This window comes from Myzus persicae, unplaced genomic scaffold (assembly GCF_001856785.1).
Source record: "Myzus persicae strain clone G006 unplaced genomic scaffold, MPER_G0061.0, whole genome shotgun sequence".
Taxonomy (NCBI): Eukaryota; Metazoa; Arthropoda; class Insecta; order Hemiptera; family Aphididae; genus Myzus; species Myzus persicae.
In genome coordinates, this window is record NW_019100482.1 from 545,034 (window position 1) to 565,704 (window position 20,671).

The following is a 20,671-nucleotide window of genomic DNA, read 5'->3' on the forward strand; positions in this document are numbered from 1 at the left end:
TGTATTTTAAACATTCTGTTGATATAATATGTTTAAATGTTAAAATGTTAAATGTATTGCGTATGTAATACATATTATATTGTATAATTCGTATTATTAAATATTTAAATATCATAACCTCGTAAATAAGTAATTAATATGAATTATGTAGGTAAAACAAGGGAGAAATGAGGTACCTACCTATGTACCTACAAATATAATAACATAATGAAGCTTATACAAATTAATTAATATAATTTTTATATACATAAATCAAATAAGTAATAGGTTCTATAGACATTTATAGGTATGCAATTAGGTAAATCACTAAATCACTTAATCACACAAATTAGTATTTTTATAAGTATAGGTATAATACCTACCTAATAATATAATATTATTATTTTATTCATACGATTATTGGTCTGATACAGTGGTTCTCAAACTGTGGTATTCGTACCCTTTGGGGGTACTCAACATTTTTTAGGGGCGTACGATTCTGGCCAACAAACCTTTAAATTTAAATTGAAAAAATATGTTTTTATACATTATTTTAGTAACAGTAACCTAGAAGGAGCACCCAAAAAATTGTATTGGTAAAAAGCGGTACAGTGTCTGTAAAAGTTTGAGAACCCCTGGTCTAATAAATGCACGAAAAAACGACTCGATTGCAACAGCCTTAACTTTGAAAACGTATTTGATTTCCTTGCTTCTAGCAATTTGCTTTTTTAGTAGCAGTCTTAAATAATTGGGCAAATGTTACATCTGAATAATTTCATATAGGTACCTATTTAATATTTTCCAATACATTTATAATCTATGGCATTTTTTAAATTGTCCATAACACTGGATAAGTCTTGTTTGGAACAATGCAGTTGAATGCTTAAATGTACGCAAACAAATTAGATGACTATAATTGACAACTAGGTATTTCTATTTTTTCTTTGTACAGTGCTACACTGCTACCCTACCAAACTCACTTCTTCGAATACCAGAATAAATTAAAATTTACTTTACAAGAAGTTTTTTTATTTGAATTTTGAATCTACTACTAGCCCAGTAGCCCTTAGATTGAATTTATATAAGTCATGAAATCATAAAATGTAATGCATGATGTCCCATGCCTATAAAACTACCGAGTGGCAGTGTTGCACACAACGCTTTAAGTTTAAGTGTACTAATAATGGTGAATAATATTACTTCTCATGAAAAAAAAAATCAAAACTGCTCCAAGCTCTTTAGCACCCAAGCACTCCTCTCTAGATCTGTCCCGCCCCCTTTGCATAGTTATTTTATTTTTAAGTACATATTTTAATTTTTTCAAAAATAATTTCAAATTGTTTTCCTGTTGATCCTTTATGTATTCATTTTTAAATGAATTGCCCAAATTCATAGCTGTGGCTTGTGGTAATTACCTAACCATTTCAGAATTTTGGAGCTCATGTGACATACAATGAACAGTAATTTTGGTACCTACTTCAAGCCCTTTGTAACAAAAGTCAGGTCAGATATATATAATTTTAAGATGTGTCAATAATATAGTATAGTAAGGTCTTACGGTACATAAAAACAGTTCTGCAGACGAGAGTAGCTGTAGTGAAAACAAATATACAAAATATAATATTAAACCTAATAGTCATACATTATAAAATATTATATCTCGGATTTACTCATATTATAGTTACTTATTTTTTAAATGATACTGATTTGCTTGATTTTTATATGATCTACCTTACAGGTATATGTTTATTATAATAACTTTTTTATATATTATTTGATACCTGCCTATTTAAAAAGATAGTACCTATTGATCTTTTTTTGTGAATAAATTATGTTCTCAATTAGTGTTAGAATTACTTACCTATATAAGTTTGGAATAAATAAGTTAAGCTTGTATTTTTGTGAATTTTATTGAATCAGTGGAACTTTACATTAATCTAATTAAGTACTCATTTTAATTTTACGAAAACTTTAGTATTATCTCAATACTTTTTTGTTCTACTATGTATTACGCAAGTCACTTATTCTATTTTAAATTGTATAATACTCTAATGCAATATAATGATTCACAGCAAATACTTCAACTTTCTTAAATTGTGCATTCTACCTGAAAATATATTTTATACAATGGAAACATCATATTTTAGTATTGGTAATTTTTTATTCAAATAAGACATTGGTTTAACATTAAGTTTTAATTTTGTTGCATTTAAACATTTTACTCATAATATTAAATAAATCATTTTTTCAGATTATGGATTTACTTGGAAGAATTAATTTTAACAAACAAAAGTTATTTAAAAATTAAGATGTTTATAAATAATTGTATTATCATATAATTTGCATAAATATTAAGATACTTGATATGCTGCATTTAATAATCAATATAAAATATAAACGACAATACTTACTTAAATTACAAATCATGAATAGTAGGTACATCAATTAATATAGTTTTATTTTGTGTTTAATGTTTTGATACATTTTTCAAAATGTTCACATTTTTAATTATTTATTTTTTTAAAAATATGATGTTTAAATGTTTAATACATCAAAATGTTACAATAAGTATAATATGAGAAGTGAATTAAGTTTGACAGGAAAAACTAAAAAGAAGGCACTTTATATTATTTTATATTTTCAAATAAAAAAAATATTTATTGGTTTTTTAATTTAAATAAAATTAATTGAAAATAAATTATAATCAATTTTACAATACTTGAAAACCTAACTTCATCTTTATTGGTTTAGCTACCTTTATACTACCTTAAAAAAATCATACAGTTACATGTATTGACATTTATTACTATATATTTTAAAATAAACCTATTTAATATGTTGAATTAATACTATTTATTTCACTTAAACTTGGTTGTCTAATGATTATGCTAATAAATATAATTGCATTTTATTTTGTTACATTAAAACTGTTTATTTATTCACTATGAATTATATTATATTTAGTTGAACTTATAAAATACCCAATCTAAGCAAATATAATTGTATATTAAATTATAAACATAATATATGATTCCAATAGAAGAAAATATATATATTTATTTTTTGGTTCTAAAGTAATTTTTGTAGGTTTAGTTAATCTATGAAATTTAATAATAATAATAATAAAAATTAAACAAGGAGATTTAAATTAGTAATGAAAAATATACCAATATGCAAAGACTGTCGAAAACAAAATAATTTTAATAAAATAAAAATGTATATGTTATATGATGTGTTTGCATTTGAAACAAAAAAAAAATATTGTTAAGATTATGTATTTACAATTATATTATATAATTGAACCATATTATCCACCTATTTTGCTTTGATTTCTTTCTTCTTTACAACTTCGTCTTTTTTCTCTTCTGGTTCCCTTAATTGTTTTTTTTCATCATCACTGTTAGCAATCTTATTGTTGATTAAATTGTGCAATGCAATAATGGTCCTAATAGTGGTTGCTAAATATACAGCCAGCATGTGATCGTTTACTTTAACGTGCATAGCAGCAACCAAGGTATCCTTTTCTACATCTGGCAACAGATTAAATATTTCTTGCAGTTGGTAAATAATTTGGTGATTAACAGGTAATTTTCCATCAACAACTTGTTGTAAATAATCCCTAATATCGACCATTTGTTTATAAAGTCCTCTAGCACCAAATATTATGTTGGCAACACGTTGACTTAAGGAACCACTAGTCGAGTCTTTAATATCTCTAAGTAAATGTTCAACACCAACCTCTTCAGCTTCTTCCGCTCCAATTTCACTAGCAATGTGTTCCAATGTCTTTGATGGCGGTGATCCATCGTCATGAATTTGTTCCACAACACGGTAGGCTTCAGTAGGTATACCTACATCCTTTGGTTTAACATCAACAATTACCATGACAGAAGTATTGTTTACACAGTACTGGCGTACTAATTCATTCACAGCAATGTCATTTTGGTGGAGTTTAGGACCAGTATGATACCAACCAACAACTTTTTCACGGGCATTTACTTTCTTGAACATACCATACATATTTTCAAGATAGTCATGATCAAGGAACCACACAGACTTGTCTTTATCATCTTCATCAAATGGAAGTGCAAAACTATTAGAAATGTCAAGCACTTTGTTTTGCTGCCAAGAACCAAGTAATACACCTACTACTCGCTTTTGATTGCCAATCTTTCCGAGCCGGGTAAAATGATCAACAACACTCAGCAATACCAAAGGGTGAACTACCACTTTGGCTATTGGCGATTCATTTGTCGACATTGTTCTGGAAAAAAAAAAAAATTATATAAATACATACAAAAATAATGATTCTTAAATTCAGTATTATTTGATATAACAATATTTCATTACATCAAAAACATTAGTAAAAATAACAATAAATACTATACACTTTCTGTACATGACTGAACTAAATTTTTTTTTACCAACACATCAAAACAACAAGATTTATTAACAAATACCCCGACAAATCCCTAGTAAGTGAATATAAATTTTAAAAAGCTGAACTTACTTATAGAGTATTCGATGTATGCGTTTCTTCAGAATTTATTTTCAAAAAAGTTACAATATTGTTATTAATTTATAATTTTTGGTACACTACGAGTACGACAAACACAAATAACAACGTCCAAGTTCCTTTTGATAAAATGACAAGCATAAATTCATAATACTAAATGGAACAACAATAACCTCAAAATTGAAGTAAAATACGCTATCTATGCTGTTTGGGATAAGAAAACATCTGAATTCTGAAACCGGCAAAACTCCATCAAGGGGACAACCACTATCACAACAGAGATTTCAAATTTAATTAAAATATAAATATTAAATGTTCATAACGGCACTACGAATTAATTGTAGATATAAACACAACTCTGAAAATAAGTGCACAGTTTAGGTTATAGTTCAGTAGGTAATTTAATTATTATAATATCTAGTCGTTGTTGTTTCAGCCGGTTGGCGGTTATTACACATTATTTATAAGGCGAAATGAATAGGCAATTTATTACTATAGTGTACACATGTAAGTCTTGTGTGCAGGTATATTACGATAATAAGTTTGTATACTAAAAAATATGTCATACTGTGTATTATTTTATTGTAAGTTCTTTGTATAATTGCATGTACAATGTATTATATTTTAATATCTATATAATATTTTTTTTATCCATAACAATACTGTACCAAACAGTAAAAAATAGAATAAATCTGAAAGGAAAAATTTAAAATACACTGAAGACACTAATTAATAAGACATAATCAGAAAACATTTAATATTATTACTATTTATTATCTTATATTATTATTTATTACTGGCTGATATTGCATGACCTTTCTTGTAACAAATGTTATGCCAGTGAATTACACCGTCTTAGACTCACTTGAGGAGCCTGCACGTGACCTGTTTATTTTCTCAAAAACAATGCCTTACTGAAAAAACTGATATAAAGTGATCAGTTTTTGATATAATTTTTTTTTTTTTTGGTGGGGGGGGGCAGACTTCTTACAGGGATCATTAGACTTGGATTTTCAAAATTCTATTTCTAAACCATATACCTAGTACGATTTTGAATATGGTCAATTTTCACAATCTTTTGTTATTTATATTATAATATTGTTAAGCTCTGAATTTAAAAATCGAAGTCCGATGTACCCTGTTAAAGTTGTCCTCTTTCTAACGACGAAAAAAAATCAATCAATCTAGACCACTCTACAATGCGTGAGAATTTTTCCTGTAAAGCGTGTTTTTAACGAAAATTCAAGCTGTTGATAATCAGTGAGCGGATACACAGTTCATGAGTAGACTGGTACCCGCATGCAAGCACATTCACACTAATGATAATCATTTATCATTGACGACTTACACAAATGCCATGGGCGGCAACAACGAAACCCCATATTGCCTAAATATTGCCCCTTAATAAAGACATATTGTTTGAAATAATGTAAGCTACACAGATTTTAAACACATTAATTTGGGTGGTTTTGGTTAAATATAATATACAGGTATAGAATTATATCCAATAGAAATAACTATTTTATTTTCTGTAATCAATAGAGAGTATTAGCAACCCTGTATAAGCAAACAAATATTTGTTTTTCTTGAGCCTTAACATTCCTGTAAATCTCTTTAAAATTCACGTTTTGGGAAAAAATCTATCTCAGTGCCACTCTTACAAGGTCGTGTGATGGTGCTATTAAAATTTCAAGTCTCTAACTGTCATAGTTTTTAGCTTTTCGTCTATTACGAATTTGTCAGTCGTAGCTCATTCTTTTATTTTTGCAGATTATTTGTATTTTTGTAACGATTGAAAATACAATTTGACCATATTGTAAATGAAAATATTGACTTAAAAATGATTCAGATTAAATTGAATTTGTTTTATTTAAAAATGTGTGATAATATATACGACGACATTACTTACATTAATATTTAATAATATTATAACATTATTAATTATTATATTGTACTTTTTAGTTATTAATTGTTAATTTTGATAGTTTGACAAAAAAAAATGTTTCGAAATAGTTAAAGTTGTATGTACTGTGACATTTTTGCCTCATGAAGTTTATATACTATATAAATAACGATAATATCTCGTTGATATACTATTATTATTATGTTTATTGTTTACATTCAGGAGCGAGGTACGAAACTCAAACCATTTACGAGTCTGGTGAACTCGTGTTCACGCATAAATTGTACAATGAATAATTGTGCATAAATATTTCAGATACGGTGCAGTGTTTTCTAATGCACTCTACAGAACTTTGTGTGTAAGTACTATAGGCGTGCATATACCTACCATGGCTAAGAAATCACACATATATATATACTAATACCATGCATCAAACCGTTGTTTTCTCACGAGTGGTAAACGTTGAAATTATTTAATGTTTCTCTAGGACTTATATTTACATAATAATATTATAATATAATATGTAGTGCATAGAGTTATTCGGCATTTTCACATGTCGGCACAAATTGTTTTGTAGCTACTCTAACCACCCCTTAGACAAATAAAAAAAATGCCAATTTTTGATACCTAGTAAAAATTAATTTTTACACATTCTATACTTTATGTAATGTAGCGCAATGAGAAAAACAAATTATTCAATGAAAATTAAACACATTTTATTTTCAAGGAATATGATTACATCGCCTTTACAATTATATAAAATTATGGCATCGTGGAGAATCCACGGCTCTACCACCGAGCACCACAATAACGTTGCTCACCATTGGCCAGTGCCGTGGTTTCCGATAACACATTTATTCGCACGAGGTAAACATTTTACTCAGTCTTTCCACTAAACCAGCTAAAATAATTTTTTTTTAATTAATTAATTTTTATACAAATTCATAGTAAATTATGCTACCGTAATGATATAATATGAGCAAGTTAGAAACCTGATAACAAGTAATAGGCACATAGTGCATAATATCATAGATTAAATATACTAGTATATTTAATCTATGATAATATTCATTTGGACTGCATTTTGACCGCACGACTATAATTGACGAGGTAGGTACTTATAAATACCGTCCTACGGGATACTATCTTTTTTTTCATCGTGTGTAAATAAATGAAATTAAAAATAATTTTAAAATAGTTGAGCAAAGTAATGTTGTGCAAGTTCAAGCGTGTTAAATAATTGTCGTTAATAATCCTCTTATTTACTACTCGCGTTAAAATGTCAAACCTTAGTTCATATAACTCACAGTGTTTTTAAATAGGAAACCTAGAACTAATAATAGTCGCTAAAAATGATTACACTTTGACGTACATGGTTAAACTTAATAGTTTGATGTTTTCCCAATGTCTTTCGTAAATATTTCGCAAGATAATGATAGTTTTGTAGGTTAAGTTCGGGTTAAGTGTATTACCTACTTTCAACGACTATACGCAGCGAATTTATTGTAACGTTGAATAACGAATAACGGTTCCTTTTCCGTGAAATGTATAACTTACACTTACTCGTTATATATTATGTTATATCGTACACCGATTGCTTTGAAATTAACTCACCTAACCGCGAAGATGTATTTCAAACTGTACACATTTCACCAACATACGTGTTATTACACAGGTATCGATAAATCCTCATCACTCACAATGAGATAACGGTTTATTATAATATAAGATTATATAGGTACCGTACAAAAAATAATTTACACGAACCTACCTAATTTGGCGTGGAGGGAGATAACACATATTATATTATTTTGATAATAGTCAGGTTTTTACGGGCGCCTCTAGGTGGTATTATGCGTGGAATCCTAACCGTTACGCGCGCACACGTAACTAACTTACTATACACACCCAGCGGCTGTTGTTGTTGTTGTTTGTCAGTGTCGTAAAAAAACAGCGCCGACCGATGTTCGTGTATATTATCAGTGTTATATTACTTCATTGCTATATATTTATAGACAATATTATCATTTTATTAGGTATTTAGGTTAGCGGGTTTTTTTTTTTTTTTTTGCTCGCAAACATTTACACTGACATTTTCTTTTTATCAGACGGCTGGTCGTGTGCTGTTCGAGGAGACACCGCGAATGCAACAGAGCGATGCTTGTTATGGCGTGAAGACGTGAATCATTACATTATCCACCTATATGCCACTACACCTATAATGATATACCTACACTATGTACTCATACTGTACACTGTACATATATTATATATATAATGTACCTACAACAACATAATAATGTGATATCAGTACATCGCATATTATTGCATGTTTAATAGAATTACTGTGCAATTACTGTGCGAATACAGAGATGACGAACCACCGACTACCGCGAGTCTATCTTATACCTTCTATATAGGTTCCTCTATAGACTGAGACGGATAGTCCTATCCTATCTGTATAAATCTGTATGGTCATCGTAGTCAATACTAATGAAGTATACCTGACGAGTAAACGGTAATGACCATCGATGAATATGTAGGTACATATATTTTTTAGATTCTGAGCGGAGCGATGATAATTGTAGTGGTCGTACAATGTACAATAAAGAGTGTGCATGTGTTTGAAATTGTTTTAGTTTTTTTTAGATTATTGGTAACGATTTTCATCCTTTATTAAATTGATTGCGAGAATCTTCTTGAATCATTGAGTATAAGTAGAAGACATTTTATGATATTCGAAATACATAATCAATTTTCATTTATAATCGTTTAAAGTTAACATTTTGTCAAAATTCGACAAAATCACAGAAATTTGCAAATTATTTTGTTCACTTTTTAAGTTTTAATATTTTAAGACCGGAAAATTGTCAAATTGATAAAACGTTGCTCTTAAGTTTAAATAAAAGCATATAAATCTGAAAAGATAAAGGCACTATTGATTTTATGGTATTTAACGGAAATCTATTGACCTAAATTATTTTGTTGTAACGTTTCAAAAAATGTTCTTTGTAAGGACTTGCAATTTATCGTCACTACGTATATTATCATTGAATTCCAGTTTAACATAATAACATATTCTTTACAATAACGAGGTAGGTCCACTGTAGGGCACCATGTAGCAACATCCCAGATTTATTTTTTAGATTTTGAGTTGAGTGATGAAGTATATTATGTACTTATTTGTTTTACAATAATGTCAGCCTTGGTGTTCAAGGAAATTAAAGAAAAAATAACTCAAGTGGATCGAAAATGTGGGAGAAGATATTTATAATTAGAGTTGGGCAAATATTGTTTTTTTGAGGCCGAGGTATTATTTTTTTTGTGTCGAGTTGAGTTCAAAAGTGGAGCAGGTACTCGAAAAAGATTGAGTATCTACTCATAAAAGGACGGGTATTCGTAAAAGATCGAATAATATGTCGAGTACTCGATATAAGTCGATGGAATTGAGTACTCAATAGAAGCCGAGAAGAGACGAGCATACAAAAATAAATTAGTCGAGTACTTGCCCACTCTATCTATTTGATACTTGTATAATAGTATAATATAATAACCCGAATTCTGCTCAATACTCGGGTACCGGTATTATTGTTATTTAATATTACTACTTTTTCTAGTAGGAAGGTACTTAATACTTTTCATCTAATATTTATAATAGTTTTAGGTAGATGCAAATATGCTATTGATGCCAATGACGTAGGTACTATGATGTGGTCTTTTACAGATAATCATTAGGCAATGCTTTAGTAAGTGTGTTTTTTAGTTAAATATACTTGCAGATACATGACAGGTACAGTTAATGATATAATATTATTATTATTATATGCATAGGTAGTAGGTACCATATAAAAACAAATGAATAAATGTTGTTAAATATGATTTTAGATACCGTGATAATTCAAAATGTATGCTCTAAATGTAAGTAAATAAAAACTGTCTGTATAAAAGGCCGATCTTTTTTTTTATTATTACTAAAAGACATTAGTATTAAATGTAATTAAGTTTTATTTATAGAGTACACTGTGATTAACAAAAGCGTTAAAAGTTTTGTATAAATATTCATAAAAAAGGCAGACAACTTTTATTTTAAATAAAAAAAAATATCATATTATACCCAGTCGTTTTTATAGTTTATGTTTGGTGATATTTTAATGATGGTTAAGACTGAAGTATATGTATAGATAGATATGCACTGACTTTTGAATTATCCTGAATTACAACATTCAATGTTTAGTTTAAGTATAATACATATTGTACAACTTTTATGAGAAATTACATATATTTCACTTACGGTTTTATAATAACAACTATAATTAGTAATAACTATATGATAGCTCCGCAACTTTTTTCATCAGCTGATATAATCGTATTTTCATACGTGAACTGAAATATTACTATTTTATTTTATTAACACTTAATTATATGTCTACTTTGTATTAGATTACCATTACCTGCTCACACAATGACATCAAAGGTTTTAAAAATAATAATAATAATAATAATAATAATAATAATAATAATAATAATACACTTTTTGTGAAAATAGGTTTTATTTATTATGTTTAAACTACTATCGTGCCTCGGGCCCTACAATTTCAACTGGGCTATTCGATGATTTAATAATAGTTATTGAAGCGTACGTAGCTATAAGATACATGTTGTGCTATTATGAGTATATTATGTTTACTGCATACACTATACACAATATAATTATCATTTGTTACTAAAGCTTCTACACTATACCTACTATAATATATATATATATATAATACCTATATAGGAACGTAAGAAATGCACTGCGCGGCCATCCGGTACTCCGTAGACATGTTATGCACAACTCTCCATGCCGCGGACGAAGCCAAAACCGTAATGATACGGTGAGCGGTGTCAAAAAAATATACTTATATTCATGATATATATATATAGGTAGGTATGTGGATATACCTAACTAGTGGTTATAAAATAATACTATAGTAGTAATAATGTTATGGGTAAACACGAAGAATTTTCCGCATTGTGAGGTAACATGAAAAATATATAATATTATGTCACATAATAATATGATGATCGCTGTAGGAAAAGGCGTATTTAAATATATAGGATATGAATTGAATTGTTTCGCAGACATTATTATATCATATTATTATACCTACGTTAAAAATAATTGATCGACGATAGGAATAATTTCGATTGTTTCATCGAAGGACAATATAGGCACAAGTATGACGTATGTGCTATATTGCTATACATACATTTATCGACATGAGCAGAACGTTGTAAATAAATAAATAAATAAACGTTATATTCAGCCAAATATTATTACATGTATAATACACCCTAAATATGACCAAAATGTACAGTTTGATTATATACATATTTGCACATTATTTATACTACACTGGTTTGATGAATAACTAATTAATAATTATTAATTAAATTAATGAAAACGTGAAAATATAACTAGGTATTTAAAACGGTCGAACCCGTTAAAATATTTTTAAATAAAAATACGAACTGAGTTAAAATTATTTGACAAATGCTTCAAGTATTTATTTATTAAAAAGTAAAAACCCAATGTTTATAATAAATAAATTTCGAGCTTAAATACCATCATGATTATTTTTTTAAATTGTATTTGTACCTGTAATAACTGTATGTAGTAAATATAACAATAAACATAGTATGATGAACAAAAACGATTTTATAATTGAATCATTTTATTAAAACATTGCAGGTGCATTGTGTGATTTGTATTAATTTTCGTCGTTTGTAGTGAATAGTGGTTTTTATTTATTCCATTTGAAAATATAATATCTACCTATTGCATTATTATTATATTTCGAACCCCAGGGAGCATATTATATAGTTATAGAATAATACTTTTTATGAGGCAACCGTCTATTGACATTATCGAAAAAAATAGTAAACATTGCGTATTTTACTTCTGGTCTCTGCCCTTTCTATTTTAGCTTCACGTGACAGTGGGCTCGCATTAAAAAAATAAATATGCAAAGCATAAGATGTATGCTTATATATAAGCTATAATATAGCTTGTACTTACACCTGACCTAGCAAAATGTTTGTTTGTGTTATCCCAGATTGAGTTAAGACTGGTGGGAGAAGGAAAGGGCCTCATTACATTTTATAGTAAGTTATCTTACCCATATGGCAATACAAGAGAAGAAATCGTTTGAATGGTTTAGTTATGTAAAACATGGAAATCTTGAGTTTTTGAATACTTATCAAAAATATTTTACAAATGTTTTGTTTCTTCAAAAAATTTAAATTGCTTCTAAGCCTCGCTTTGCTTTAAGAATATGAAATATGTCCTAAAAAGTCAGAATTACTCAAAAACTTTCATATTTTGATTCATAGTGAACCTGATTTTATACGCATGTATAACGTACATCAAAATAATCATAAAAAAATGCTAATGCACGAAAATTCTAATAACGGGCACTGTGGCTTATGGACGATGTGTATTAGTAATAATTAGCATCATTGTCTAGTGAATTAAACTCTACATATTTTGTAAGTAAAAATTAGAATACCTACCTACCAAATAGGTGTATAATTTTGTTATTTGTCGCATACAATTTACAAACATAAAAAAGTTAAAATATTGATAAATGTTTTCTGGTAATGTTCAAAAAAACATGTATTAATGCAGAAATTAAAAGAAAAATTTCAATGTGCTTCACTTTAATATATATCTACTTATACTGCAGTTATACGTTAGATATAGGTAATCAAGATTTTCTTTGCGTTTTATAAAATTCTATTTGGCTTTAATTAATTTACTTATTATTTTTCTGTCGACAAAACGTGTTTTTTTTCTATGTAACTGGGTCGTAAATATAAAATCGAAAATACAGAGTCGTATCTCAGACTCTCAATACTCTATTTCATTTAATTCAATATTATATAATGTTGTTGATCATTGCGGGTAACCTAGATTGGCATATATGCGTGTAATATATATATAGTTACTTTATGAACCACTCATTTCATGTTTATACGTTTTAATTTCGAAAAATGGCAAATGGCAACTATATATTTTACTAAATACAGCAATAGTTGAAGATAAAACATTAGGAAAGCTATCATTTGACGTCTGATTTTCAGTAATAATAAATTTATATGATTATTGTAATAAATTGCGTCATTATATTTATGTTTATAGTCACCAGGCAGTTTTTTTTTATTAAATCCTTGTTAGTTGGATTATTCTATAATTTGATATCCACCACTGAAAGTAGTTTAAAGTTGTATTACGAATAATTACAATAAATATTTAGAAAATGTAAGTATTATGTACCTATCTAGAAAGTAACGAATAATATGTCTTAGTAAATTAATTTTCGCTGCACAAATTTATATTTTTTAATGTATTGGAGCTCCAAGCGTACATTTAGGTACAACTATTTTTACTATAGTTCAGTTATGAACTATCAAAATAATATTATTTGGCTGCACAATCAATTTCCGCCAATAGATATATAATATGAACCTGTCTTTATAAGTAGGTATACTTATTATTATTATTTATTTATTTTCATTCAAAAATAGAAATGTATGCATACATGTAAATTTATACAAATATTTATACTTACTACCTATACTTATTAATATTATTATATTAGTTAACTAAAAGTATTCGTTGAGGGTAGTAACCATTTTAACTTTTTTTTCGAAACAAACATAATACAAATTTTACCCACTGATCAAACAATTTTAAATTCTCAACATTTTTTTTAAGTAAAAAATATATTTTTTTTATACAAAAATTCTTGTTTTTCATTTTTAAATTGTTCTTCTTGGGTGAATACTAACGACGTATTTAAGTTTCCGGATTTTTATATCAAAGGTATGAATTTTTCGACTTACTTAGGTGTAGGTATATAATGACTAATAATTAATATATATTTTTTTTTTATTAAAGAGATTTTAACAAGGATACGATAAACTAATTAATATATTACTGATTTTAACACATTAACTATATTTGTAGCTCTATAGGTCCATTAAATCTTCCAGTAAATAATAATTATTCAATGATATTTCATTAAGTATGTTTACAATTTTTCGATTGATGCGTATTCTTGATTTGTGCTGCATCGATTTAATTCACATCAATTCGAGTCGCCTTATCATCAAACAAAAAAATACTCAGTTTAATATATAATAAAATGATGTAAAAACAAATAGTGTAATTATCTGAGTGATTTTATGATGTCTTATTTTCCACGTGTCTTTGTTGAACTCACAAATAATTATTAATTTATTGTAAGTACTGTTATCTGCGTAGGATGATAGTGAAATGAAATCAATCATACATAAACACTAGGTAGTTATTTGAAATGATCTCGGACGTGTTTAATCGATTACTCCACTGTCTAGTATTTTGTCATAATACTACTTTGTTGCAGGAATCATAATAATTTGTGATTGTTGCTATTTTCATTAGTCCCTACATTTTCTGTATTAAAATTTGTTGTTATTTATACATTTTCGAGTACCTACCCAACTCGACTAATATTTTTGTTTTTCACTATAATAGGTACCACAATAATAATAGTAATATATCACATTCAATACGGTATTTTTCCGGGAGTAAAAGAGAATAAAAACATTAAACAGATGACCAACTCATAACACGTTCACCTGACCCAACCCAACCGGTCCTCGACATTCGAGTCACGGTACTCCTGCACAGACGTAATCCAAACGTATGAATGCCATATAGTGGGGCAGCTGAAATGGAAAGCGATTCCATCGTGACGCTTCAGTATCCGAATAGACATAATGTTTGATGGACAAAAGCAAATTAGATAATAATAACAAAGTACTCGTCGTAGTCAGTTAACTATCCGCGTGGTTTGTTAATTTTGTTAAATAAATTGTAACTTTTGTATGTTAGTACGTTTTATGAACACAAACCTTAAGCCTTTTAACAACAATTATTGAGTTTTCTAATCACTGTAGTGGATTTAAAAAAAAAACGGATTATCTATGCTTGATAAAAATAGCTACATATAGTTTGTTATAATACTAGGATGACAACGAGCCGAAAGACCAAGTATTTCAAGCTGTCTCAAAATATGAAATTCGGTCCTCATAATATCAGGTAAATACATGTTTTACTATAGGTACTTATGTTTATACTTCAAGAATATGGGATGTAGGGACCTAATTTAATAATTACGAAATCGTAGATGTGCAATAAAATAATCAGTCAATTATTCAAACATTTTGTATTATCATTAAATAAATATTAAAAAAAGTATTTTTTTTTAATTTTCTAAAAATATTTACAATCTGTATGTTATAAGTGATAATATCGAGAAAATTTAATACAAGCACAGGTCATGAACGAATTTCTAAAATTTCTTAAATTTATTTTTAAAAAAACTTCTCCATATGTGACAAATATTGAACTGTCTTGGATACAAATACATATTTGTATATTAGTTTTAATGAATTAAAATTTAAAAATAAAAGTTGTAAATTTAATTTTAGAATTTATAGAGATAAGTTGTTAAAGACTTGTCTGGTTTCTTTCACCAGTGTTAAACTGAAAAAAAATATAATTTAGTGTTGTATAATAATATACTTAAATAGTTACTATATAATTAACTACTTAGATAGGTAATGTATAGAACAATTTTTTTTAATAAATGCAGTTTATTCGGTTATAAACTTATATTATAAGTAAATGTGATATTAAATGAATCAGTACCTACATATTAATACGAATAATGGGTGCATTATAAGTGTACATTATGCTAGTATACGTCACAAAATTAATATTCAAAGGCTAAAATTTAAAATTGTTGAACCAATATAACAGGTGTTTTTAAATAATTGAGATCCATCTAATGATGAATCTTTGCATTTGAAAATAGAGTTTTGGCGTAGCTTAGTTTACCATGTAAATATGATCAACATTTTTTTAAAAAATAAGTGATTTTCGATTGCTTACATTTATTTACGGTTATTTGTCTGCTTTTCGTATGGAACACACCGGTAAATAAAAAAATTCTCCAACCTCTCCAAGTACATATATTTTGTACCACAATTATTATGTTAAATTTTTCATTTATAGGCGAGGTGGCCATAATAAATAAAACCATTTTATTCCGCTCAAAATGTAAATTATAACTTTTATATTGTTAATTTCTTTCATTTAGTTAATACAAATGAGTAGACCTTTTATTACAAATCGAATACCGATACAGAGTCATTGTTTCATTTGGGCCATTTATTGATTTGAGAGTATACAATTTAAAAGTATAATTATATATGCTATTTATTGATAAGTATATTGCTAATATCACAATAAGTGATTACAATTTTATTGACATCTGCAAAAAAATATAAAACTGCCGATGATTTTAGAAAATGTGACGAAATTGATAGAGAGCAATAATAAACTGCAGCAAATGGAAATATTTTGGTGGCAAAAAGTAAGCACAATAATATTATTGTACATAAAAAGGTGTAAGGTATTGTGAAAATTATTTATTCAGGATGAGGTTTATTTATTATTTAATCTTAAATGAGTATTTACTATATTTAGATAACAAACACTTATTCGAATAAATTGTTGGATATTGGCCCATAGAAAAGAAGGTCGGACATTATGATGTAAACCTACTAAGATAAACACTAAATCTGGTTACTGATCCCCGACAACTTTTATTTCGCATATTTTCCCCTCTTCAAATACCAACTGCTATACGGGCAGACATAAATGTACTCTCACTCTATGTCACCAGTTGCAGTAGCTATTGCGTAACGTAATTTTATAAGAATCAAATTGAATGTTTTGCGAATTATATCCGGGCAAGAAAATCATGCATAATTTGTCCATGCATAGTTATACACCATGGTACTAACTTGATTTTTGATAATCGCGTTTGAAAGAACATAGGTCACGGGCTCGAATCAAAAATATTGACTTTGATGACCCATTCATAATTCATTTTTGTGGCGCTATAATTATTTCCATATCAATAAAAACCTTCAACAGCAATTGCTCTCCGCAATCGTATTATAAATTTGCATGCTTTGAATTTTGAAGAATAAGGGAGTTGATAATTAAATATATTTTGTTAAATCTAGAACATGTTGTGGATAAAATTTGGTTACATTTTGATGAATGGTGTAATTGGTTATGACCTTATGAGTAGGTATTATTGATTGGCATAAAGAGTATTATACAGTAGTAAATTAGTTAATCTTTCAACGGTTACTTTAATAAGTAATATAGGTAATCATTTTATTAGACGTACATGAATATCATTACATGGTATGTAAAAATTTTCTATTTTATACAATTTTCATAAATTCGTAATCTTAACACCTGTGGTGTCATTTTGTTAATATAAATAAATATAAACACAATCACACTGCAAGTTGGCCGTAAATAATCGTTTCAACTAATACATTTGTTAGACGTGTCTACATAACATAATGTATAATTATAAATCAATAATTGATAACAATAAACTTAAAATTATGTAGGTACATTATTTTTAAATTAAGTCTGTTAAATGATAACACACGAGATGATGTATACTTTACATGTTATTTTAGTTTAAAATCTTAGCTTTTTTTTTTAAAAAAAAAAAAAACATCATAATAGGTCTTCTTTAAAAATAGAAATATAACTGTTTGTACAACGTATGCCACCCTTGCACTGGAATAAATTAATAAAAAAATGCACTCAAAACCGTATTAATAAGATTGAATTTACATTATGTAACTCCATTCATAAAATTAAAATATAACTACCAGTATCCCTGTATTAACGGGTGTTTTCACTTTCAAAAACAATTTCGTGGTCGAAGGTCGATCGCCTGCGGAAGTTCATTAACGTTATTCGTATAATTGCTCTTTATCATTGACGGAAACGTATTCTTCTACCTGATACACAGAATTCACTTGTATTTACTTTCTCTATTCAATACTTAAAAAAAAAAAAAACGAGGACAATTAAGACCAAATTAAAAATAATAAACTGTGTAACTATATCTTTATGTTTTATTATAATTTACGAGTAAGTGAAAATAAGTAATAATAGGCAACCCGATAAACCTATATAAATATTATTTTTAATTCTGAAGGACAAATTGGTGTTTAAAGTTGAGTTTTTTTTTTAATTTGTCTCATTTTCAGTGAGCACAGTGCGGCATCTAACTGAACTCCACGTGGAATATTTTCTCGAATGAGATGTGCACTTACATGCAGTAACAACACTTTCGACAATGTTTTAATATTGTATTAAAATTCACTCTTCTATATTTAAACCGAAATTATTATGTACCTACATTTCATATGAATTTTTTTAATTCCATGTTATGAAAACAAGTTTTTACTTTTTATTATATAGCGTAGGTATAATATATTATACCGAAACTCAAATGTAGCTCCACCACATTTTGTAATATTAAAGTGGAAGAACGTTATACATCATGTTATAATAACTTAGGTACCTATGCTACTCGTATATTTATTACTAAACACAAATGCACGTAGACGTTCCACATACCTTATATCTCTGATATTTCAATAATATGATTCATAAAATCAAGTTATTAGTTAATAGTTATTGAGAATATAGATATATTTGACTACAGTTGTAATATAATATTCTTATTATTTATTGTAGAACTCAATTACACTTTTAAATCGCATACATAATATTATGATGATTGTATTTTGAATAGCTACCTGTCTACCCACCTAGGTAGTTGTTCACACAGGTACTATATACGTACTATTATATTATATTTTAAACTATTTTATTTAACGACGTCGTCAAGCTAATAAATATACTACATTATACTAATAAGCATAATCATTATGATGTAGGTATACCTACTCAAAAAAAAATGTTTACTACAAATAAATAAAGACTATGACTTCTACTTCATTGTACATCATAAAAAATATTAATTTTGGTGTAAACTGACTTATGATGTGTGAATTACTATGAATTATACTTACCTAGTCTTTTACATTAACTTATACTATTATATTCATATTATTATACAGCTATAAGCCTAATGTATATAATTCCAGTTGGATGGCTTAAAAAAATTTGTGCAAAATCTATGGTTAAAGCATTATAAAATAAATATGTTTATAATGCAAAAATTATAATTGTTCGCCCGATGGTATTTTCTATTTGAAGTGATTAATAACCATCACAAATGTTTGAATTTTACTATTTAATAATAATATTAAAATTTTTAAATCATATTAAATTTGTATGTCAATCTTGTATGAGATTATTGTAAGTAAACTTATAAATAATTAATAACGTGATGAATATAAATATATAGTGACTGCAGAATATGGTGTTCTTGACCGATTTATTTTTGTTTCATCAAACTGTTTATATAAAACGAACACATATTTTAAATTTTAATAAATTTCTACGGTAAACCATTTTTTTATGTTGAGAGAGAAGGGTTAAAATAGGACTATGAGCAAACATCTTTGTAAACATTCACATGGATGATTTTAATATTATTATGGATAGAAGTGATAGCACTTTTATTAACTAACAGTTCTTAAATAAAAGTTATATAACATAAGTCATAACAATATAATAGCTAAATGTCACATAAATCGTATAAATCAGATATCCTATATAAATACGTACTAACTTTTTTCTTGTATTTTAAAGCAGTAATATGAAATAATAAAGGTATCTAAAACCGAATAAAAAGTTATCTGTCAAAATTAAAAAAGATGCTCCCAGGTTACACTAATAATAGGATTAATCGACCAATTTATGAACAATCTTTAGTAAAATTAAAAATTTTAATTAAATTATTTTTTCCAACATTTATAAGAAATACTTAAATTAATAATTGTTTTGTTAAAATTAAGTAGGTTATTTAAATGTGACTTGTGTTAAGTTTAAAATCCCATCTTGATAATATTTTGAATTGATTCTTATGCGTTTTAACTACTGTCTGTTCGAAACTTTTGGGGCACTTCTCCTATTGGAATAATTTATAATACCCTTATAACAATAGTGACCATGGGGGAAATATTTAAATAAAAATCATACACATTACTATCAATGCAAATATCAAACTACATTTATCATCTATAAGGCTTACGTTTATAATGTTTAGTCATTTAATCGAGAATTATATTATATTAGTTAAGGATGTTATTCAATTAAACCAGTTATTTACTATTACCTACGCATTCATTATTATTTTGGATCTTGGGCTGGCTAAGCAATAGGGATA

The 20,671-nt window shown here is 27.4% G+C and overlaps 2 protein-coding genes across 2 annotated transcripts in view; one reads left to right on the forward strand and one right to left on the reverse strand.

Annotated features, from left to right (window-relative positions):
- Positions 1 to 3,198: 3,198 nt before the first annotated feature.
- On the reverse strand, positions 3,199 to 4,640 carry LOC111027293 (26S proteasome non-ATPase regulatory subunit 7). Its single transcript, XM_022305618.1, has 2 exons — positions 4,490 to 4,640; positions 3,199 to 4,243 (listed from the first exon to the last, which is right to left on the reverse strand). Exon 2 carries the CDS (start codon positions 4,237 to 4,239, stop codon positions 3,295 to 3,297), a length of 945 nt encoding a protein of 314 aa, XP_022161310.1. The 5' UTR covers positions 4,240 to 4,243; positions 4,490 to 4,640; the 3' UTR covers positions 3,199 to 3,294.
- Positions 4,641 to 15,169: 10,529 nt separating this feature from the next.
- Positions 15,170 to 20,671, forward strand: part of LOC111027141 (pancreatic triacylglycerol lipase-like) — a 31,019-nt gene continuing 25,517 nt past the window's right edge. Inside the window, exon 1 of the mRNA XM_022305366.1 lies at positions 15,170 to 15,525. The gene's annotated coding sequence lies outside the window, so the exon portion shown is untranslated. The remainder of the gene's footprint in view (positions 15,526 to 20,671) is intronic.

Excerpts from the sequence above, each read along its gene's own strand:
- LOC111027293 (XM_022305618.1), bottom strand. The coding sequence starts at position 4,239 with ATGTCGACAAATGAATCGCCAATAGCCAAAGTGGTAGTTCACCCTTTG.